Below are 24,103 nucleotides of genomic sequence, written 5' to 3'. Positions count from 1 at the left end.
TGATCGGTCTTCCTGAGGCGGACGTGGAGCCGCTGGCTTGTGGCCTTGTGATGGAGATTAGTTGAGATTTGGATCAGAGTGGATGGAGCCAGGTACAGCACGTTAAGAGCAGTCAGCTGATGCCTCAGGGGGGAAGACATGGACAAACCTCCCGTTTTATGTGTATCAGCTGGGATCTCCATGGCAACTCTGGAGGAGAAAATAAAAGCTTTTCGCGACGCCTACATGTGGCCAGAGCACATAAATAGTAACTTATTATAGAGCGTTTATGGTCTTTCTGTCTTCTTTGAACTGGAACTCAGTCCTGAAACAGAACTGCAGCATGAAACTGTTTAAAATAGGAGGAAAAATGGGTTTTTCATTGCATATGTTGATGCAAGACGTAAAGAAAATTCTTATGATATTGCGATGCAGAAAGTAGCCAAAAAGGAGTCGAATTTCATCTTGTTGAGTTTTGACAGGTTGCTGCTGAATCTAAACACCATGATTTGAACATTTTCAACTCTTCTTCTTGATTTCTAGACTGTCATTATTCCTCTGTAGGTCTTCGATTCTTTGAGAATCTTGGATTCAGTTTACAAACTGAATCTTTGTCCAGAAGCTTTAAACTCTTATCTTAGAAAAAACGACTTCTGACACGAATCTGGAAACCTTTTTATAAGTGATTTGGTCGGACGCTGAACCAGAATCTTTAGAGTTTTGTCCTTTTTAATCTGTGGATTATTGTCATAAATCTATAGAATGAACCTTTATCTGTTATCTCCTCAAAAAGGTTTTTTTCCTTTGCATATGTTGACACAAGACCTAAAGAAACATTCCTGTAATATGCAGGAAGCAACCAAAAAGAGTCGCTTGTTGCAGCTTATTGAGTTTTAACAGGTTGTTTGACATTTTGGGCCAAATATATACACCATTGTTCGAACATTTAAGACTCTTCTTCATGAGTTCTAGACCGTCATTGTTCCTCTGTGGATCCTGGTCTTCCATTTTGAGAATCTTGTACTCAATTTGCAAACTGAATCTCTATCCAGAATCTATAAACTCTCATCTTAGAACAATTGACAAATCTGGAAACCTTTTTCTAAACAATATTTATTGGACACTAAACCAGAATCTTAGTTTCTTTCTTTTTAATCTGTGGAGTATTGTCATAAGTCTGTAGCATGAACTTTCATTCATGTATAATCTATCGAAAAATGAGTTTTTTTTAAATGTTGTTGACTTCAAGCTTATTGTTCTCGTCTTAGAACAATTGACTTCTGACATGAATCTGGAAACCTTTTTCTAAACACTATCAGTCAAACACTGAACCAGAATCTTGAGAGTCTTGTCTTTTTTAATCTGTGGATTATTGTCAGAAATATATTGGATGAACCTTCTTTTATCTGTAATCTGTCGAAAAATGGGATTTCTTTGCAAATATTAATGCAAGACGAAAAGAAACATTCCTGTAATATGCAGGAAGTAACCAAAATGGAGTCGCATGTTGCGGTTGTTGAGGTTCAATGGGTTGTTTGACATTTTAGACTCTTCTTCATGATTTCTAGACCGTCATTGTTCCTCTGTAGATCTTCATGTGGAATCTGCAGTTATTCATCTTTAATTCTGAGAAAACTGGACTCAGTTCACAAACTAAATCTTTGTCAATAACCTGTAAACTCTCATCTTTGGATTATTGTCATAAATCTGTAGTGTGAACCTAAATTTATCTCTAATCTATCAAAAAATGTGTTTTTCTTTGCATATGTTGATACAAGACAAAGAAATAATGGTATATTGTGCAGAAAGCAACCAAAAAGGAGTTGAATGTTGCGGCTTGTTGAGTTTTGACACGTTTTGTTCAACACCAGTGATACTTTTACCGTGGTGCTTAAGGTACTTTTGAGAATAAATGCAGCTAAAACCACCTTCCTGCACGGTTCATGTTGGATTACACATTGCAGCAAAATACAAATGGGTTCGTCTAGACCTTCGGATCCACATTTGTGTTGCCGAACTGACTTTCCTGCAGCAAAAAAACACCTTCAGTCGATCGATCCCGGCTCCTGCGAGACCGACACCTGTCCCACTTACAGTCCGAGCAGAAGGAGCATCAACAAACTGCAGCTTCTTCTCCGAGATTCCCCAATTAAAAGCCCTGCTGAATAAGTCATGAGGCGGTTGGATCTAAACGGGCGTTACTGTGGTGTCAGCAAGAGGCCGAGGCACGATAATGTGCAGCAATAAGGAAGTAATAACCTGTAAACTGGCCTCGTAAGCTGCAGCAGCGGTGAAGCAGCTGAGAGGATATGTGAGAGTCTGAAGCCTTGGCTGATGACTGTAAAGTTTGGCCTCCTTCACAAATAGTGGGCAGGTTGTTGTCTCAGTAAACAAATCAGAGCTGTAATCAAAGTCAAGCCCTGAAGCAAACTGAAAATGACCTTATTTTGTCGTCGTGTGGTTATAAAATATCATCATTTAGGCTTTTAAATGTGAATTATTGGCTGAATTTGCCCGGAAACTGTAAGAAACTGTAGATTTTAATGTCATAATTTATCTGCGCCGTATTTCATGATCTTTGTTGGCGAGTGGAGTTTGCTCAGTTGCCATGGAGACGGCTCAGGTGTTGTCACATGATTGAAGCAGGAAACAGGCTGTCGAAGATTTTAATGGCCGAAAGAATTTACAGTGATGACGTTATCATAATTTGTCATTTCCTCCTTTCTTAAGTCCACAGAGATTGAGTTGAAGGTTCTCCAATGGGTTTTCTCACAGAAAAAAATGTCAAAAGACTAAAATTGTTGTTGTTTTGTAGCAGTCTTTGTCATAGACTGTCGCAGCATCATATTTTCGCTACATGATTATCGCAGCCTAAATATTTGACTACAGCAATATTGTCGTAAGTCTACGGAGTATTTAAGAGTAGATAAACTTCATTGATCCTCACCGGAAATTCGCAAGTTACAGCCGCTACATGCAAATGAAGCAGAGCAGGAAAGGACAATAATTACAAAAGTACAATAAAAATGAGGACACGATAAAAACTAGAGTATATGCACTTGTGCTTATATTTATATAATCAGTAACAGCACTACATTTGTTAAAGTTATAGAGAGAAAAGAGCAGCTTTTAATTTGAAAAGCTAAATAATTATGCTACCTATGTTTATTATGTTTTTGATTTTTTTCTTATTTATATTTGTCTAATATTTTGGTCACCAACATCCCTGAGTTGTTTCATCTTGTTCAGTAAATTCTGCATCTTCTAGGAGCATTGTGATTAGATTTAGTGGAAGGGTTCATCCTCTGAGGGGCATATCGGTGATTGTCAAAACTAGTGTATTATGGCACAATATATTCTGCTTTAATTCATATAGATGTTGCTCTGACACCTAGACATTGCTACAGACCAAGAAAAAATATGTCTGTCTCCTTTTCTTTTCTGCCAACAAGCTCGATTTCTAAAAATTAAATATTCCATCCAAACCACCACCAGGCAGCCTCCCAAGTTTACCAGCTACAGCCAACGTTTGCTGGCGTTTGGCTGCTGCTTGGTGTCATTTTCCTTATCGCAGCGCCAGTGAAGAGCAAATAAAATATGGTGGAAGGGGAAACAGTGTGTTTACTACACGAGTGGAATATTTATTTCATTTACCCTCTGGTGGTATCTGTAGTGTTGTGTGGGATTTTTCTTAATCAGGAAAAACACAAGTTCGGCAACGTCAAACTGTTCTGTGTTTACTTTTTAGCTCAAGATCTCCTTCAACGAGTCGAGTCTCCAGAGTACGTACGAGTATCCGTCGGAGAGCAGCGTCTGGGACAGCGGCGAGGAGGAGGACGACGACAAGCAGGACGGGAAGCTGGCGGACGAACAGCCGAGCATGGTGGGAAGAATCCACATCCCCAGACCGAGCTTCACCGGATCACCGACCCACAGCAACAACGGCAACGGTGGGGACCACAAAAAACACAACAATGAAACCAAATCACTGAACTACTCGCCTGTAATTGTCTGTCTTTAACCCAATGCTTTGGTCCTGACATCTTCACTGCTATTGGTCACATTGGCTGGGAAAATTCTTCCTAGTATTCATAGTCCCCAGAGGTAGAATCCCAAAACACTTGGACCGTTTAGCTGAATCAACCATTAGACTCAAATTTCAACCTAAGAATTAGTGAGAAGAAACCCAACAGCTCAGCTTAATTGAGACTCACTGCAGATATTCATGATCCCCAGAGGATGATCCCTAACAATTGTAACATCCATTCATTACTCCGTGGATTTTATTTTGTTCAAAAGAATGGCGCACAAACGGTCCCTCAACCAAAGTCGGTATTCTAACAGCCTAAAATTATCTGCTGTTTGTCCAACACTTTGGTCCTGACATCTTAACCGCTGTCGGTTACATTGGCTGTGAAATTTCCTCTTACTGTTCATGGTCCCCAGATGAAGAATCCTCAAAAATGACAGCTTCGCAGTTTAATCAACCATTAGATTCAAAATTCAACCAAAGAAATAATAGGAAAATATGTTGAAATCCAACAGTTCAGCTTAATTTAGCTTCACTGCAGATATTCATGATCCCCAGAGGATGATCCTTGACAATCCTAACATCCATTCATCACTCTGTGGATCTTGTTTTGTTAAAAAAATAATGGCGCACAAGCCCCCCTCCACAAAAGTCAGTATTCTACCAACTTGAAATTATCTCTTTTGTCCAACGCTTTGGTTCTGACATCTTAAATGCAATCAGTCATATAGGCTGTGAAATTTCCTCCTAATATTCATTGTCCCCAGAGGAAGAAGCCTGCAAAAATCAGCTGAATCAACCATTGGATTCAAATTTCAACCTAAGAAGTAATAAGAAGATATCTTGAAACCCGATAGCTCGGCTTAATTTAGCTTCGCTGTAGATATTCATGATCCCTAGAGGATGATTCCTAGCAATCCTAACATCCATTTGTCTCTGTTTATCTTGTTTTGTTGCATCTTGTGTCGCGGTTGTTGAGTTTTGAGTCTTGTTCAGTAAATTCAGCATTTCCTGGCAGTATTATCAGTAATTTTAGTGAGTACATTCATATTTTCAGAGGATGAACCCTTTCCATGTTGAAAATGGATGATAATGGATCCAAATCATGGAGTAAAGTGTATTTATGTCGCTTATGTCAAAGTAGAATTTACAAGTCGATTTTCAGGAGATAATTTCAACAAAATATGAAATAAAATAAAGTTACCTAAAATGATTAGCAACAGAGAAACCATATATTAGGTGAACAGGAACCCAAATGTTAATGAAAAAATATGGATAAATAATAAAAACGTGTCTAAAACGTATAGCTGAAGCAAAGACTAGGAATATTAGATTTATTCTTGTCTTATTTAAATATTAAACTGGACCCAGTGGTGTTTGGATCTACGTTTTTAAAAAGGGAACTCCTCTAGTTCTTGGAGGAATGAAGTAAAAATCTATTTTCTTACTGTGTCGTCAGCATTTTTCCATCACGGACAACTGATGACTGAGTGAAAAGAAGACGGATGGCAGCAGTTTTAAATGAACTCGGTGTCAGTGACACGACTCCTGATGTGTTTTATGGTGTTTAGATACATAAACGGAAGAGAAATGGTCCTGAAAGATGAGAATCAGGTTGAGGAAGGAGGAATAATCTTCTGACTGGGAGTTATTTTTCAATCAGTTTACACAGGGAGGTTCTGCTTTGTGGTTTTTAATGCATTGTTCAGGCTGAGGTGGAGTCATGGTGGTGTGGAGATGATTTTGTTAAACATTTTTCAGTCATTTTTATTCATTGTAATGTAATCCAGAGTGATATACCGGCATATTTTGATTATATAAATTACTTCCACATTGCATATGATTAGTCATTTTAGTGGGAGTTTGCATTTTTGTGTTTATTTTCCACTGAAAAAAAATATAAAAATGATTAATTATGTGATAGTTTCTGCAATCTGAACCAAACAAGTGCATCACTTGTGTCTGAAAACATGTAATTTATAGGTCAGTTCATCTCTGTAGCACCAGAATATTTGATTTTTTTAAATAGTATTTTGTGGCATATTTAACCTTTTTATCAAAAAAAATTGCAGCTTGTATTTCTATTAGTTGTTTGTTGTCGCCTTAGTTTTGGGGTGTTTTATTTATTTTGTTAAGGTTAAAAGTTTAGTCCTGGTTTCTCATCCTAATTCTGTGTTTGTCGTGGAAAATTCACATAAAAACAGCAGATTTGTGAGTATTTCCGAAATAACAAGACATGTTTCAGAGGAGATAAAATACACAAGGTTGTGCCAAAAAATGAAAAAAACAATAGAAAAGGGGGCACGAAAATGAGCTTTTCTGCTATAAAAATAACAAAACTTCTCTGATCAGGTCGTTGCTTCTTGGAACCAAACAGGAAACATAAAAGTTTGGAGACAGAGACACCTACTGGACAAACCGTTAACTACATCAACTTGTAATTTTACTCAAAAATCTTAAACATCCTCTCAAAAAATCATATAAAACACCTTTATATGTGTGTGTATTGTATTGCTATATTGTACATTTTTTGGATTTATGCACAAAGGGAAGCCTTACGGACTCATTGGTAAACAAGGAGGTCATCAACATGTCGGTTTTATCGTTTGTTTTGTTTTTCTGCAGATCTTTCCAGCTACATTCCCAAACACTCGGTGGACTTCAGCGCCTGGCAGGAACACAAACATGACGACGGCGTTTACCAGGACGACACCAGCAGCTCCCAGCAGACGACGATGACGGAGGAAGTCATGGTGAGGAGTTTGTTTTTTTTAAAAGAAAGAAACAAAACACGTCAAAGTCAAAGCTGAACACACAGTTTCTGTTTCCGAGCCGAGCAGCAGATGTGGCTGTTTTTTTTTTTTCAGCTCCTAAAGCTAACATCCATCCGTCACTCTGTGGAGTTTATCTGGTTTTAGACAGAAAAACAGTCACACAATCCAAAAATACTTAGTTACTGCGACATACACACGTGGACAAAATTGTTGGTACCCCTCAGTTAAAGAAGGAAAAACCCACAATTCTCACTGAAATCACTTGAAACTCACAAAAGTAACAATAAATAAAAATTTATTGAAAATTAAATAATCAAAATCAGCCATCACTTTTGAATTGTTGATTAACATAATTATTTAAAAAAACAAAGTAATGAAATAGGGCTGGACAAAAATGATGGTACCCATAACTTAATATTTTGTTGCACAACCTTTTGAGGCAATCACTGCAATTAAACGATTTCTGTATTTGTCAATGAGCGTTCTGCAGCTGTCAACAGGTATTTTGGCCCACTCCTCATGAGCAAACAGCTCCAGTTGTCTCAGGTTTGATGGGTGTCTTCTCCAAATGGCATGTTTCAGCTCCTTCCACATATGTTCAATGGGATTCAGATCTGGGCTCATAGAAGGCCACTTTAGAATAGTCCAACGCTTTTCTCTCAGCCATTCTTGGGTGTTTTTGGCTGTGTGTTTTGGATCGTTGTCCTGTTGGAAGACCCGTGACCTGCGACTGAGACCAAGCTTTCTGACACTAGGCAGCACATTTCTCTCCAGAATACCTTGATAGTCTTCAGATTTCATCGTACCTTGCACACTTTCAAGACACCCTGTGCCAGATGCAGCAAAGCAGCCCCAAAACATTACTGAGCCTCCTCCATGTTTCACCGTAGGGACAGTGTTCTTTTCTTCGTATGCTTGGTTTTTGAGTCTATGAACATAGAGTTGATGTGCCTTACCAAAAAGCTCCAGTTTGGTCTCATCTGTCCAAAGGACATTCTCCCAGAAGCTTTGTGGCTTGTCAACATGCATTTTTGCAAATTCCAGTCTGGCTTTTTTATGAGTTTTTTTCAGCAGTGGTGTCCTCCTTGGTCGTCTCCCATGAAGTCCACTTTGGCTCAAACAACGACGAATGGTGCGATCTGACACTGATGTACCTTGGCCTTGGAGTTCACCTTTAATTTCTTTGGAGGTTGCTCTGGGCTCTTTGGATACAATTCCAACGATCCGTCTCTTCAATTTGTCATCAATTTTCCTCTTGCGGCCACGTCCAGGGAGGTTGGCTACTGTCCCGTGGGTCTTGAACTTCTGAATAATATGAGCCACTGTTGTCACAGGAACTTCAAGCTGTTTAGAGATGGTCTTATAGCCTTTACCTTTAAGATGTTTGTCTATCATTTTTTTTCCGATGTCCTGGGACAATTCTCTCCTTCGCTTTCTGTTGTCCATGTTCAGTGTGGTACACACCTTTTCACCAAACAGCAGGGTGACTACTTGTCTCCCTTTAAATAGGCAGACTGACTGATTATGAGTTTGGAAACACCTGTGATGTCAATTAAATGACACACCTGAGTTAATCATGTCACTCTGGTCAAATAGTTTTCAATCTTTTATAGAGGTACCATCATTTTTGTCCAGGCCTGTTTCATTAGTTTGTTTTTTTAAATAATTATGTTAATCAACAATTCAAAAGTAATGGCTGTTTTTGATTATTTAATTTTCAATAAATTTTTATTTATTGTTACTTTTGTGAGTTTCAAGTGATTTCAGTGAGAATTGTGGGTTTTTCCTTCTTTAACTGAGGGGTACCAACAATTTTGTCCACGTGTGTACAACAGGAAACAGCTGCATATTTTACATCTGAAGCACTTTTTTTGTTTATTTTTCCTTTAATTCTGGCTATATAATATTAATTATAGATTGTACCTTTAATTATACATCCTTAAATTCAAGCTAAACTAGCTGTTTTATTGCAGTTTTGTTGAATTTTGGGTGATAATTTTCCATCTTAACAGGCAGCATTGATCTTTGAATTCTCATATGTGGAAAATACACTCATTAGACACTTTATTAAGTTCATTTAAGCACCTCTACTGTTCAGAGTTTATCATCCGAGACCGCTTTACAGCATATTAGGAGCGTTGTCTGATTTTCTGACGTCCTCCGGCATGTAAACGGGAGGAAAGCTTTGTGACCTGAGACCTGAATTACACATTTCCGGCAAAGTCAGTGAACACTAAAAGTAGAATTTATAGTTTTATAGCCGGTACAGGTGATAAAGAATGTGAGTGAGCTGTTACTGTAAATAAAAAGACATTTCCTCTTTGGTCACATTTGGACAGAAAGACTTTATTAATATTTACAGGAATTGATCGAATCAACTGCATAGCACTTGATCACATTCATAACCTTGTTTGATTACAAGCTAAATTTGACAAAATAAAAATATTAGAAGGAAAACAACAACCTAAGATAGGAAAAAATGAGAAACCGAGTCTTAAACTCCTTGACTTTATTTATATGACTATTTATGATGCATATGGAATTTTTTTGCGGCTTTTAGACTGAAGTTGTGAATTTTAACGTTTAGTCCAAAACGTGAGAAAGGACGACTGAGTAGACATCCATGACTATAAAAACCTACAACTAAAGCTCATTTTAAGTGCTGATTCTTCTCTTGTTATTTGTAAATAAAAATCTTTATTTGTACTGGCATTTTGTTTATATTGTATTTAACCATTACTGTTTACAGGAATTAATAGAGTTGCCATCATAGCACTTAATGAGACTCATAATCTTGTTTGATTCCAAGCTACATTTAGTAAAATAAAATAATATTAGATAGAAAAAACAACCTAAGATATGAAAAAATGGAGGAACTGAATATTAAACTTTATTTTTTATTCATTTATTTTGCCAATTAAAATGCAAATGGACATTTTATTGACGCTTTTAAACTGAAGTCGAGTTGTGAAGTTCAACCTCTAGTCCAAAACGTGAGAAAAGGAGGCTTAGTAGACGGCTGTGGCTATACATACCTACAACTAAAGTTCAGTTTAGGTATTGATTCTCCTCTGGTTGTTTCTGTAAATTAAAAATATCTTCCTGTTGTTAAAGCTTCAGTACAATGTCCTACGGCCTGCCGGAAGTCGAAACTCTGGTGAAAATGTAAAGAAAGCTGTTGTGTAGATCACGATATCGATCTGTTCTTCATAAAAGTCATGAATACCAAACACTCTCATGCATGTACGAGTCATTTTACAAGAAGATAACAGAATATGTTGCACCGTTTTTACAACTTGGTCTACTTGATCATGTTTGGGATCCATGATGACGGGCAAAAAGTCGTGAATGTAGCACAATCCAAGGTGGCGTACAACCAAAGAACATAAACAAAGCTGTGTGACGACATATTGCCAACAAGTTTTCTGTCTTTTGTGTCTAATTTTTGTCATTTTGTACCTCGTTTGTTTCACTTTATGTTTCTTTGGGACAGTTTAGTCTCTGTCCTGCTGTTTTATGTCTCGTTTTTGATGTTTCATTCTTCGCTTTTTGTGTTTTGCATCCATTTTGTCTCTTTTTTTTAAATTATTTGTATCTTGATTCTATCGGTTTGTCTCATTTGTGTTGCTATGTACCATGTCACTTTGTGTCTCCTTCATGTATAGCTGTGTCTTTTTGCGATCTCTCCAGGCTTTTGCTCTCTGCTCTGCCCATCATCTGTTGAGGGATGTTTCGCCATGCTGGGTGGATCTCCGGCTTCTTGCTCCTCTGTTCGCTGTTTCTGGGCCGTGCTGCATTTGTTTTTCCATCCAGTGGCTTTGATTCTCCTCTGTCTAAAATTGTGTAGAACGGCTACTTTTTCAAAATACACTATATTCCCAAAAGTATTCGCTCACCCATCCAAATAATCAAAATCAGGTGTTCCAATCACTTTCATGGCCACAGGTGTATAAAATCAAGCATCTGGGCATGCAGACTGCTTTTACAAACATTAGTGAAGGAATGGGTCGCTCTCAGGAGCTCAGTGAATTCCAGCGTGGAACTGTGATAGGATACAACCTGTGCAACAAATCCAGTCCTGGCATTTCCTCGCTCCTAAATATTCCACAGTTAACTGTATTATAAGAAAGTGGAAGTGTGTGGAAGCAACAGCAACTCAGCCACCAAGTGGTCGGCCACGTAAACTGATGGAGCGGGGTCAGTGGATGCTGAGGCACATAGTGCCAAGAGGTGGCCAACTTTCTGCAGAATCAATCGCTACAGACCTTCAAACTTCATGTGGCCTTCAGATTAGCTCAGAAACAGAGCTTCAGCAGAGAGCTTCTTGGAATGGGTTTCCGTGGCCGAGCAGCTGCATCCAAGCCATACATCACCAAGTGCAATGCAAAGCGTTGGATCCAGTGGTGTAAAGCACGCCACCACTGGACTCTAGAGCAGTGGAGACGCCTTCTCTGGAGTGACCAATCACGCTTCTTCATCTGGCAATCTGATGGACCAGTCTGGGTTTGGCGGTTGCCAGGAGAACGATACTTGTCGGACTGCATTGTGCCAAGTGTAAAGTTTGGTGGAGGGGGGATTATGGTATGGCCTTGTTTTTCAGGAGCTGGGCTTGGCCCCTTAGTTCCAGTGAAAAGAACTCTGAATGCTTCAGCATGCCAAGACATTTTGGACAAATCCATGCTCCCAACTTTGTGGGAACAGTTTAGAGCTGGCCCCTTCCTCTTCCAACATGACTGTGCACCAGTGCACAAAGCAAGGTCCATGAAGACATGGATGACAGAGTCTGCTGTGGATGAACTGGACTGGCCTGCACAGAGTCCTGACCTCAGCACGACAGAACACTTTTGGGATGAATTAGAGCAGAGACTGAGATCCAGGCCTTCACGTCCAACATCAGTGTGTGAGCTCACAAATGTGCTTCTGGAAGAACCTTGTGGACAGCCTTCCCAGAAGAGTTGAAGCTGTTATAGCTGCAAAAGATGGACCGACATCATATTGAACCCTATGGATTAGGAATGGGATGTCACTTACTAGAGGTGCAACGGATCAAAAAGCTCACGGTTTGGATCGTATCACGATTTTGAGTCACAGATTGAATCAATTTTTGGATCAGCAAAAAAAAGGCACGATCTTCTCACTGAAGTGGATGCGTGATGGGATCTCCTAACGTGGCTCAAGCATGTTCAACATGTTTAAACTCTGTGTTTTGCACCACTGAATATGGCCTCATGTCTGCAGCCATAAACACCCTAGCAGCTTTTGTAATAGCTTTGGCCCGGTCGGATTCTGCAGCGAGGGGCCGTTTAAATGCCGGCGTGATCAGTGGTTGTTGAGCAGCCTTCGTCTTGGCTCTTGTCACTGACAGATCCAGGTGATGTTGCTTCATATGGGTGGTCATGCTCGATGTATTTCCGCTCTCATATGGCTTTCTCGTGTCCCAGTGCCTACACACCATTATAATTTTGTCCATCACCTTTCTTCCATCATCACTGTATTTTACAGGAAGCCAAAATGCTCAATTACAGGCAACTTCAATGATGCAGAAGGTTTTTCAAGTTCCTCTGCTAGCCATGACTACCGCTGCACTCAACTAGTGTGGATTAAACATGCGCTCTCCATGTGCCCAAGTACAGCTTTTTTTTTTCATCAACCCATCCACGGACTACGTGCGTTCCGAACCGTGGAGAGCGATCCATATGGATCATGGATCAATGATGATCCGTTGCACCACTATCACTTACATTCATATGCGAGTCAAGCCAGGTGAGCAATATACTTTTGGCAATATAGTTTACATTTATTAAGTAACCAGTTTCGATGTAACGTCATAAACAGAGGACCAGTCCATACCTAGTTCCAACGTATAGTGTTTTGTTGTTGCGTTGAAACTGGTTACGTAATCCGATGACTTGCCATAACCAGTTCCGACGAAATGCCGTAAAACGAGGATGTCGCAAACCGAGGACCCACCGTAATTAACAGTGTAACTGCATGCATGTATGTTTTTGCAGCTTGTGGTCTTTTTTCCTGCTTTATTTGGTTCATAAACAAGAAAGAAATCTAAAGTTCTTGGTGTGGATGCTGCAGTGTAGCTTGAATGTTTACTGCCAAAAAGTCAATGAAGAATCCAAGAAAATGCATAAAGAGTCTGTTTTATAAGTTTCTACTAAAAGCCATGAACATGTGTTTCCTCCTCAGCTCACGCCGGCTGACAGCTCCTCTCTGTCCGACTACAGCAGCGAACCGGCGCTTTACTTCTGATCTGTCAGACCAATCAGCTGTACAGTAGCATCTCACCTGTGGGACCAGACCTGCAGCTCCAGGAGGATCCAGACGGACCTCAGCTGCCTCCGACCTCCACACTCCAGCCGACCTAAAGCACACCTTCCTGATCCCAGACAGGATCCTGTTAGTCTGTTTGTTCTGGCTGATTTCCTGCCACGGTACCACGACGACACGCCACGTTTCTCAGCCTGCATATCAAGAGCAGAAGAGCTTCTGTTTTTTGGTTTGTGTTTTTTTTTTTCTTTTCTCACCAGGTGGCTGCTGTTCGATTCCTCAAGCTGAAGGAAAAAAAGCAGCTGGACTGTCTTTCCGATTCCTCGACAGTTGATCTGCTCGAAGGCGTCTTTCCTGCTTCCTCGCCGGATTCGTTTCAGGGTTTTCAGGAAGCCGCCAGAGTGGAGTTCAGTGTTAGTCAGAAAATAGATCGATTAAGGCAGATTTAAACACAAAAACAAACAAAAAAAATGGTGAAAGGGTGCCACAATTGTAGATTTATTTCCCTTTTTTGTTGTTTTTGTACCTGCATGTTTTGATTTCGGCCTCCGTTGGTTTTCTCTTTACTGTAAAGCTTCTGTATGCCTTTATTTTTGTTTTTTTTAGTTTCATTTTTTCTGGCAAACTATGCTGTATCGAAGCTGCTGGACGTTTTTTTGGTAGAAGTGTTTAAACGGCAAGCAAACTTCAACACATATGCACCCCGGCGGGAGGATTTCTGTCAATCAGTAGCAACTCTTTGATAAATGCTTGAAAAAGTGACCTTGGCCAATAACGTCTGTACGTCGCTGGTGGAGAATCATCACACTGTAGAATGTTTCCGTATTATCGACCTTTCTCTGGCTTCTCGTGTATTTATTCCTGCTTACAAGTTGAAGTTTGCATGTCTCAAACCTGCTCATGTACAAAAAGAAACGTAATATTTCTAGACATTTTGCTTTTTTTACGGACCTCATGTACTTTAACATTCCACGGAGAAGGAACTCGGTCCACTGAAGGCAAAAGTGATCATGTGTTTGTGAGAACGAATGCAAGACTGCGTGTGTTTGGGAGAATATGTAATTCTTTTTTATTATTATTAAGATTGTTTTATATGCACCACATTTCCAGATTATTTTTTTTTTTTACTCATAATGCCAACTGATTAAAGTGTTGCTGTAAAAGCCTCACACACATTCGTTATTTACAACCAGGATCGATGTTTTCGGCCAGTATTGTTGTACAGTTTCTCATGTTTTCATACGATTTGTCTCCCGTCGTTTCTTTTTTTTTCCCGATCAGACGGGATTCCGTTCAGTCCTCCGGGTTGGATTTTTTGCTGTTAGATCTTCGTCTTTGTCCGATGGGTTTAGGAGTTATTTGTCTCGTCAGTCAGGAGTCTTGGATGTTAAATGTCTTTTGCACTGTCATGCTTTTTAGCTTTGTTTTGCACCTCATGAGGAAACAGGCGACAGAGGAAATGTGCACTTAAAAGAACAGGAAGCCTAAGTTGAAGAGTTTCGTCTCATATTGTTAAAAAACCACTAAGCTTGTAGACGAGGAGCAGTTTTGACCACTTGGTTTTCAAATCGATTTTCTAGAGTCACACTTTGGAACTGAACTCTTCAGCTGTTTATGATGAATGCACTGCCGATGAATGCCATGTCCACTTTTGTTTTGTACTATTTTTGCCACAGCCTTGCATCAAAAGTCTTATGATTGTCGGCCTTGTCACTGTGACCAAAATACAGCAGCCCAAGTGCAGTTTGTCCACACAGGTCGAGGCTTTAACCACTAAAATCCTCCATTTTTAACTTGGATATCGTCCCTCTGACCTCATGTGTCACTTTTTGATGTATAGCAGATTTAAAGAAGTAAAAATTTAGCGCGTTTTAGCTCATTTACTATGTATACTTCACATTATTGCTAAGTCTGCATAGGAAATGCTTCTATTTTAGAAGTCTGAATGTATTTTTAAACCACTGAAGACGCCCAGAATTTCACATCTAAAAGAATATATTAAGATTCTACTCAAACACTCTTAATTTGTCACTTAAAACTTACTTGACTTGTATCTGAAGTTTGAACTTTTTTGCAAATATTTCCTCTCAATAACAAAAAGTAAAACTTCTCAAGTTCAGTAAAATAAAAAAGTGTGAATTTACATCATAATTAGTGAAATAAGGGAACAAAAAATAACAGTTGGGCAGTTCTAAACTTAATTCCTCCATTTTTCATATCTTTGGTTGTTTTCTCAATGTAATATTCTTTTATTTTGCTAAATTTAGCTTGTAATCAAACAAGATTAGTGCTGAAGTGCTATGAAGGCAACTCTTCATTTCCTGTAAATATTCAAAGTTAAATACAATATAAAGAAAATGTCAGTACAGGATGAAGATTTTAATTAACAAATAAGAGGAGAATCAACACTTAAAATGATAGATATGTGTAGTGGCCTTTTCTCACATTTTGTACTAAAGGTTAAACTACACAACTTCAGTCTGAAATTAGTCTAACAAGTCACAAAGTGGAGGAGTTTAAGAATGGATTTCTCCATTTTTGTGCTGCTTTTTAATCTAATGTCCTAATCAAGCAAGATTACGAATCTCATCAAGCACCATGCAGCCGATTCTGATACATATTAAATGTTCAGCACTGAGACTTTTAAACTTAATCTACATTTTCTTAATGTAAAGGAACTATAACTCTGCTGCTTTCTGAAAACCAGAAGCCGCTTGAAACAGAAAATATGCACCTGAAAAACAGCAAAAATGTGAAGTATGTATTTTTGGTTTTGGAGCTAAAACTTTTAAACATTTTCTCGATCTTCTTTCAAACAAATCCCTGCTCAGACCTGCTGTGTAGTCGTGGTTACCGGTCACATGACTTGCCTCCATCTGTGGTCAACGCCGCCTTCGTTTAACCAAAACGTCCCCTAAAGTACGCCGCCGCCGTTGTCGGCTCTTTACGGGAATCTTATTCGCTCTTTTTTGTCTTTCTGAGAACTGAAGGACCAAAGAGGCAGAAGGAACTGTGGGAAACTTCACTAATCGTCTTATTAAATGACCACCAGCATTTCTGAAGGCCATTAACGGGGACTAAGAGACGCTTTACATGCTCCTGGAGCGTCTCTGACAGCCAGTGTTTTTCCCATCTGTCCACTCCTGTTTGCAAAGTGAGCAGTTTGTGTTTTGGGCTCTGTGGTAGAAGCTCCTTCATCCTTTACTTTCTCCCTCCTCTGTAAATCTACATCGCAGCAGATGTGCTTACTGTAAAGTTATTGTCAATGATTTTTGGGCAAGTAAAACAAAACAAAGTAAAAAGTGATGTCATACTTGTACAAATGAAAGCTCAATAAATAGAAGACTTGAACAAATCTAAGTCATGTTTATGTGCCATTTTCATGCTGGGAAAAAAAACGCAATTTTAAACGTAAAGAAATGCATTTATTTAACACAGAAGCTTACAAAGAAACAACCAAATATATTACAAATAGTCCAGAGATGGGTGTGAACTGGTAAAAAGTGCAGAGTCGAGTGTGCTGCTGTGGTCAGAAGAAGAGTTCAGTGACCTTCAGTCGACATTAGTGCTCCTTCCTGCGAGGCTCCGTGGCTTTACTGAGGTTTCCTGCTTCCTGCTTCAGGACGCTCAGCAGAGACTGGGAGCTCTCCAGGATCTGTACGAGGGGATAAAACACATTAAACATACTGTATAGACAGCAAAAAGCAGCGTGCAGAAAGCGGCGGTGTGACGTGTGCTGTAGAAGTAATTTTAAAAAAGGGGTGACGGTTTGTTGTTTTTTAATCAGAGCAGCTCAGGAGGGTTTGTTTGCAGTGATTAGTTTGAACAAACAGGGAGTTCAGGGTCAGTTTGTAGGATGATCCGCAGATAAACGAGGATTTCACTGACATCTACAGGACGGTTTACATCACAACAGTGTAATAGCAGCAGCTCAGGAAAGCACGATAGGATTCTTTAAGTAAAACTCACCACTGGGTATGAATTTTCTCAGTTTAAACACGGATATGTCCAATTTAATTAGGTTTGCTGCAGTTATTTAAGAAAAATATTCCCTGTACATGATGACAGAGCATCTGTTTTTCACATTTTAAGATCTTACTGACTGCCTTTAGGACCCTTTGTGGCGTCTATCCCAGCTATAGCTCAGGAAATGTCTGCCCAGGTGAACTTTTTGTTTATTTTAAAATGCTTTTACCTTTTTTCCCAAAGCTGCATTGTCTTTTACACACAAACACACTTCTGTCTTTTATGATGTCCGTTCACAGATTTGCTGAGTTTAAACACACCTTGGTGTAGGCAGCCTCCGTCTCTGCGATGGTTCGGTCAAATGTCGCTCGAGCGGCGAGTCTTTGTGCGAGACTTTCATTGACTCGGCTCAGCTTCTCTGAGAGGACTCGGATGTCGTGCTGCAGTCGCTCCTTCTCCTCTTCCTCCTGCTTGATCTGACGGTTCAGCTCATCCCGCTTGGAGCACAAATCCTCAATACCTGATGGAGATAAAGAGGTTTAGTACACCAAACCTTCTCTGGATCTGCCACTGACACATTAAGCTTGGAAAAAATATCTAACACTGATTTTTCCTTATTCTGTGACATAGCTTTTTAAAGTGAACTTTTTAATTTTTTTCCATAAATTTTAAATATTGTATGGAGCAAGGCTATGTAAGACACAAGAAAGAGTACAAATGTCACACTAGAAAACCAATACTACAACTATTTAAACCAATTATACACACCCTAAACTGCAGCTTTTGCAATTCTCTAATTGTGATTTTTTTATTGAAATTTGATGAAATGTTCAGTTCTGATCGGGTTGTATTCAGAAAATCTCTCATTTATACATTTTTAATGCACATTTCAATATCACGAAAGTAACTGTTAATGTAATGCTGAAGCTTCCATTTCATTAACTGATTTATCAACAACATTTCTGCACCCCACTGTTTTCCCACTTTAATTTAACTACATACAGTGTGAGGCAGTTTTAAATGTTTCAAACCTGTGCCATTTCAACTAATTATAAATAGAATTCAGCCCTGAAATGTGTCCTGGTGACCTGCCATACAGCCTGTCAGACTAGAAACAGATTAAGCAGCTGACAAGTGTTACAGCAAGTAACTTTAGCTGCACTTATCTCTTAAATAATTAGAGGGGGGGAAAGGTAATAAAGTAAAACTAGAGCAAATATCTGAAGCTCATAGCTGTTGGCAGTCATGTGGTGGCATTAGTTTGGTCTGCAGAGGGTTAAAGAGTGATTTCCAGGTGATAGACAGCATAATCTTAGTAGGTTAATCAGATTGTACAGTACTATCCTGGTATTTGAAACCAGAGCAGAGAATAGCAGCATCACAGACCATCTGACAGACTCAACATATGTGTGGAAAATACTAGAAAAGAGATGTGAAACAACGTTAAAGTTAAGCTTAGATAAGAAGCATATTCGCAAATAAGAGGAGCAGACAAGAAGAAAACATCTTTGTGGTCTAAAATATCCAAGTTTTTAGCGGTTAGGCTACTAAAAAGTTGTCTCCTACCATGACATATTATTTTCAGTGAGTGCCGAAGAGTAAAATTAGTTGTCCAAAAATAAAATAAGTGACTTACACTTGACCAGTTCGTTGTTGTAGGTCTGTAGAGCCGCAGCTTGTTGTGTCATGTTGGACTTCAGATAACGTTCCTGTTAAACCGCGGCTAACGCTGTAAGCTAGTTAGCGGTTAGTTGGTAACTTATCTTTCTAAGCTAAACGAGTTGTAATTCCGACATTAAGCTCAACATTCAACCGCTTTTCTTCAGCCAGAAGCTTTAAAAGAGATGCTCGTACATGGCGGGTTTCCCGGACAACTGAACCGAAGCTACTACCGGGTGACCGACCTACCGGGCGGTCAGGACGCTTCTTCTCTGGCTACATGTAGCCGCTTAACGGTGTATTATTGCGCATGCGCCCTCTGGCGGTCAGGAAGTATCCTTCACTGTTATACTATGGAAGCCCTGAAGAGCGAAACGGTGAGTGAGCATTTTCAAAATTTTGTATGAATGATTATCCATTATTATTTTACTTTTATTATTGTGTTCTGTTTTGATATGTTTTGTTTTATTTTGTTTAATTTTTTAAAATTGTAATTTAAAACACATAACATAAAGACACAGTATAAAAGTGTTGTTGCTTGAGACTTGTCCATCCTGTCTTTAGTTCCTTTTAGTCTGCAGCTTCTGGGTCAATTTTGCATTGTCCAGCAGTTTGTAAACTTGTTTCTGATGATCTTTAAAGTAGGCTTCATCTCTAAAAATCAGCACAAGAGCTTCAACTAAAGCAACAGCATATATTGAATAATACTCACTTTAACTAATGAAAATATGTTCGGACAGATTCTTTATTGACAGTTTGATGTTAGGAGATTAACAGAGTCCTTCTGTTTTCCTTTTCCATGTGTCCAAATACATTAACTACCCCGCCAAGGAACGGTCAAGTTATGTGATGATCTGCATTTGTCTGTCTGTTAACAACATTACTCAAAAACAGATCAACAGATTTGGATGAAATTTTCAGGGAAGGTCAGAAATGACACAAAAACCAAGTGATTAGATTTTGGCAGTAATGCAGCTTATAGTCTGAATCTAGGAATTTGTTAAATATTTCTGTATCATTGCGAGATAAGGGTACAATGTCACTGTAACTATGACAACAAGTGAACACTACATCAGCTGTCTGCTGACGATCACATGATTGTGATCCTACTACAATCCACTGCAGCAGACTTAGCAGGACTTATTCATCAGACATGACACAAGGAACAATTGATTACATTGTGGGGGTGTTTCTGAGTCCCATCAATTCCTGCTGTCCGCTACATAGTTAGGTCATGTGATTCGCTATCCGTACATAGCGTACACATGCATAACACACGCCTGTGCTCAGTGCAAGGTCATTTAGTTTGTGGGTACATCTATATTAAATGGATACATTCTATAGTGCCGTGATTTCTGCCACAAATTTTTCAAGATTTCATCCGTCGGAAATGATACGACTAAGTAGCCTTGGTGGAGTAGTGCCCTTTCTGAGTGCTTTTCTTGTATTTGATTTAAAGTCATTCTGTTGGCTAAAAAAACCCCAAATCTGTCAGTTTTGTGAACTGATTTTAATTTATTTTATTTTGACAGAGGAATACATTCAAATCATGAACAGAAAGGAGAGAAACTTAGTGACAAATTAATTTTTCAAACACACTGATAGCACCCCAGTGCAATCAATAGAAAGAACAAAGCTTTTCATGACTGATATTTTGGAGTTAATGTAGCAGGAAATTTGTTATAAAAAGCTTTCAGGTGTATTATTGATGCCTGTTTTGCACACTTGTTCACTGCCATGGCTCACTGAGACAATACAATAATCTAATTAATACCTTTGCTTTACCTGCTGTTACAAGTCAAAATGTCTGGATTGAAAAACTTCTATGAAACTATTAAAACACAAGCAGGTCCAGAGTGGGACTCATTTTCAGCCTTGGACTTTTATGCCTCAGACCGGCCCACTTTAGATCATGACCTACTACTATTAAAATCATGTGATTCTAGCCTTGCATGTTAAGTCTACAATAGCGCAGTGTTCTGAAAAGTCTTGTAATTCAGTGTGTCTTTCTAAAATATTTCCAATTCAGTACAAGTAAGGGTTGCTTCACAATGAGGATTTTTTCCAACATGAGAGCACATCTCCAACATTATTCTTTACAACAATATCAGAATCTATATTCTGTTCAAATAAGTGTTCAAGGATATCCAAACCTTAAAAATGAAATAAAAGAAGAAATAAAAATATAAAATTTTATGCCGCTTTTAATGCACTTTATATGCAGCTTTAGTGTCAGATATAATGTGTGCCATACACTCCAGATGTTGGTGGAGTTTATTTCAGTGTGTGTTGACCAGAGAAGAAAGTTTGCATCCAGTAAATATCAGCTTTAATGTAAGCGATGCTAACCGAGTGAACTGCTCAGTCGTAGCCTGACTAATGCTAACGTAGCATTAAGCTAACGATGTTTGTGTTGTGTTTCATGTAAACAGCTGAAGTGTGTTGTGTTAGTGTAATGTGGTACATTTAGTTAATAGAACTGTTCATGGAGATGCTGGTTCACATTAATGTAACTTTCAGAAAACTTAAATGTGATTAAAACAGTGAGGTTAAGGTTCTGTGTTGTCAGTAGTCCTGAATATCTGCTGAGTCTCTGAAGTTAAACTGGAGAAAACAGTAAATCTACTCTCTAGTCGTTGACGTTGTTTAATAACTGATTCACATGTTGTAGTGCGTATTCCTGCAGTGTACATTGGAAAAATAACCTCCCAGAATATGTCCAAAGTAATGATGAACGCTGCAGTCATTACATTTAAGTTACAGCACAGATTCAAATCAGAAAAGGAATCAAACCAAGTGATGAACAAGAAGGACACCTGGTGGTTTTACACTGATACAACAACGACTTTTTCAGCAGATTAGGTCTTTTTTTTGTTAAATTATTTATTTATTAAACAAAAATCAGTGTTTTTGGGCAGATTTAAGTGATTACAACACTGCTATTATGCCTGCAAGTATTGCTCGATTGTAAAAAGACTTTATTGCTGTATTAATTGTGGGTTCATAAATGATCATTTTCTTACAAGTGTCTTACTTTTGTGTCTTTGCCTTGTGAGAGTTCACAATCACAGACATTTTCACAGCCAGCTGCCATTTTGACATGAAATAGAAGGTGTTGTTAATGGCACTGTGCTTAAATATAACCTCCATTAGTGTCATTATCGACACCTGTGTTGAGTGTGCTGTGAAACCTGTTAATAAAAGCACAGATGTCACCATTAACATCTGCAGCAGCTCTGGTCTCTTCAAGTGTTTCCATCAGTTGATCCCATTCAGTCGAAGCCTTTAAGGCAGAGCGGACGAGAAGTCCTTAAAAGCGCTCAGACGAATGGAAATTAGAACATCCACTGTTTCCATGACAACTCCATCTGCTGAGAAAGATCATGTGATGCGATCAAAAGGTCCAGAACGGCTCCAGAAGGGACGTCGTGATGAGACTGTTTTCTCAGCTTTTGTTTCCAAGGTCAAGAGAGAGTTTTCAGTCTTAATCTTCACTCTGTTTCTCCCCTATTATAAGAGACACTGGACTGGATTACATAAAGGATGGAAGCAAAGACATTTTTATATTACTTTTATTTCTTATTGCCCACCAGTGCACTTAATTTAAATTGATTTTTATTTCACAGGGACATTGCAGTTTCACATAGTTTCGTGTTCAGAGCATGGAACTTATGAGCTTCAATGACTTTATAGATGTTACTGTCAACATGCATATCATGTCCCATTGGTTCCCACAAAAATAGACTGAATTGTAGATGTTCCTACATTAATGAAGACTTTTTTAGAATTTAGAAAATAGTGACTGGGCTGCACAGTGGTTAGCACTTTTGCCTTGCAGCAAGAAGATCCCTGGTTCGAATCCTGGCCTGGGCCTGGGATCTTTCTGCATGGAGTTTGCATGTTCTCCCTGTGCATGCGTGGGTTTTCTCCGGGTACTCCGGGTTCCTCCCACAGTCTAAAAATATGCTGAGGTTAATTGATTATTCTAAATTGCCCGTAGGTGTGAATGTGAGTGTGATTGTCTGTCTGTATATGTAGCCCTGCAACAGACTGGTGACCTGTCCAGGGTGTCCCCTGCCTTCGCCTGAGTCAGCTGGGATAGGCTCCGGCACCCCCCGCGACCCTAGTGAGGATAAAGCGGTGTATAGAGAATGGATGGATGGATGGAAATAGTGACCTTAACATCAGTGTTGAAAGTCAGACAGGATTTACAATTTGCCCAAATATACTAAATCAGTCTTGAAAGTCTGCATTAAAATCTCAGGTTTGTGCCAGTATGATTTAATACCAAAGAATACTATTACCTAAAGATAATTCCTCAGTATGTTTTTAATTGACCAAGAGCTGATTGATGTTATCAGATCAAGATTTTATATTAGACTAAAATAAGCCATCATCATACTTTCAGCTTTGCTGTTACTAAATCATAAAATAAACCAAACTGATTAGATTATGTTAAAATTCTGAAGTGTTCACAATTACAAAAAGTTAACAAAAATACAAAATATAGGTGTAAAGTGTCGGTAAGGCCCCAAACAATTCATTTATTAAAGTTCTTCCAACAACCTCTTCTCTGAATCGAGGTAAAAGTTCCTTCAGAAACATCCCCAACTGAGCAGCGCTTCTCAAATATCACCAAAGTTCCTTGAGGCTCTCTTGATCCTATGAACAACAAAACTCCACACAGAAAGCCTTTTGTTGTTACATCTCAGTTTGAACCACTGAACCACCATGTCACCTCCTTTTATTTTCCATAGATAGTACAACAAAAATATGCAGTTTTTATTCTCATAATACAGCATAATACACTACAACTTTTAAATATTTATTTAATATTTACTTTTTTAATCCTTTTGCACATTTCAATTTATTTTTATTATATATTATGGAACCTTACACATTTTTGGGTGATGAATTTGTACATTCCTGCAAACTAGAAATATTTTTTTATTACTTTTCTGACCTATAATCTGTTGATGACACTGACTTCTTATTTGTCTTGTAGCACTTACTTCTTACCGATTTGCAACACATTTTCAGTCTGTTCTACACTAAAATACCAAGCCACATCCCTTGTATGGAAAAAAAAGTATTTGGCAATAAACCCTCTCTGAATCTGAATACAATATAGACATGAAAGTGTCATAAAAATACATAAAATGTGGTGTATATGGGGAAAAAATGATTCTGAATACAATGGAAATACCTTAAAACTTAACTGAAGACGTAAATAATTCTATCAATAAAGACTATTTCATTCTTTTTTTCTCTGTAATATCTCATTATCATCGGTATAAGACGTTCGTTTTATGCAACAAATCTAGCGCAGATGTTGATAATAAAGTCTTTAAGTGACCAAATTAGCTTTGGGAATGATTTTGGATCTAAATTTCCAGTTTCAAACACCAAATGATGA

The 24,103-nt window shown here is 38.6% G+C and overlaps 2 protein-coding genes across 2 annotated transcripts in view; one reads left to right on the top strand and one right to left on the bottom strand.

Moving 5' to 3' along the window:
* Window positions 1–16,422, top strand: part of tprn (taperin) — a 43,500-nt gene extending 27,078 nt beyond the window's left edge. Inside the window, exons 2-4 of the mRNA XM_022204033.2 lie at window positions 3,728–3,929; window positions 6,635–6,762; window positions 12,982–16,422. Of these exons, the coding sequence (XP_022059725.1) occupies window positions 3,728–3,929; window positions 6,635–6,762; window positions 12,982–13,044 (393 nt within the window). The 3' untranslated portion in view covers window positions 13,045–16,422. The remainder of the gene's footprint in view (window positions 1–3,727; window positions 3,930–6,634; window positions 6,763–12,981) is intronic.
* A 43-nt stretch (window positions 16,423–16,465) lies between these two features.
* On the bottom strand, window positions 16,466–19,000 carry ssna1 (Sjogren syndrome nuclear autoantigen 1). Its single transcript, XM_022187533.2, has 3 exons — window positions 18,665–19,000; window positions 17,349–17,548; window positions 16,466–16,717 (listed from the first exon to the last, which is right to left on the bottom strand). Exons 1-3 carry the CDS (start codon window positions 18,714–18,716, stop codon window positions 16,625–16,627), a joined length of 345 nt encoding a protein of 114 aa, XP_022043225.1. The 5' UTR covers window positions 18,717–19,000; the 3' UTR covers window positions 16,466–16,624.
* Between the last annotated feature and the right edge of the window lie 5,103 nt (window positions 19,001–24,103).

Source organism: Acanthochromis polyacanthus, chromosome 18 (genome assembly GCF_021347895.1).
Source record: "Acanthochromis polyacanthus isolate Apoly-LR-REF ecotype Palm Island chromosome 18, KAUST_Apoly_ChrSc, whole genome shotgun sequence".
Classification (NCBI taxonomy): Eukaryota; Metazoa; Chordata; class Actinopteri; family Pomacentridae; genus Acanthochromis; species Acanthochromis polyacanthus.
The sequence above is the reverse complement of the archived record's forward strand: the minus strand, read 5'-3'. Positions and strand labels throughout refer to the sequence as shown.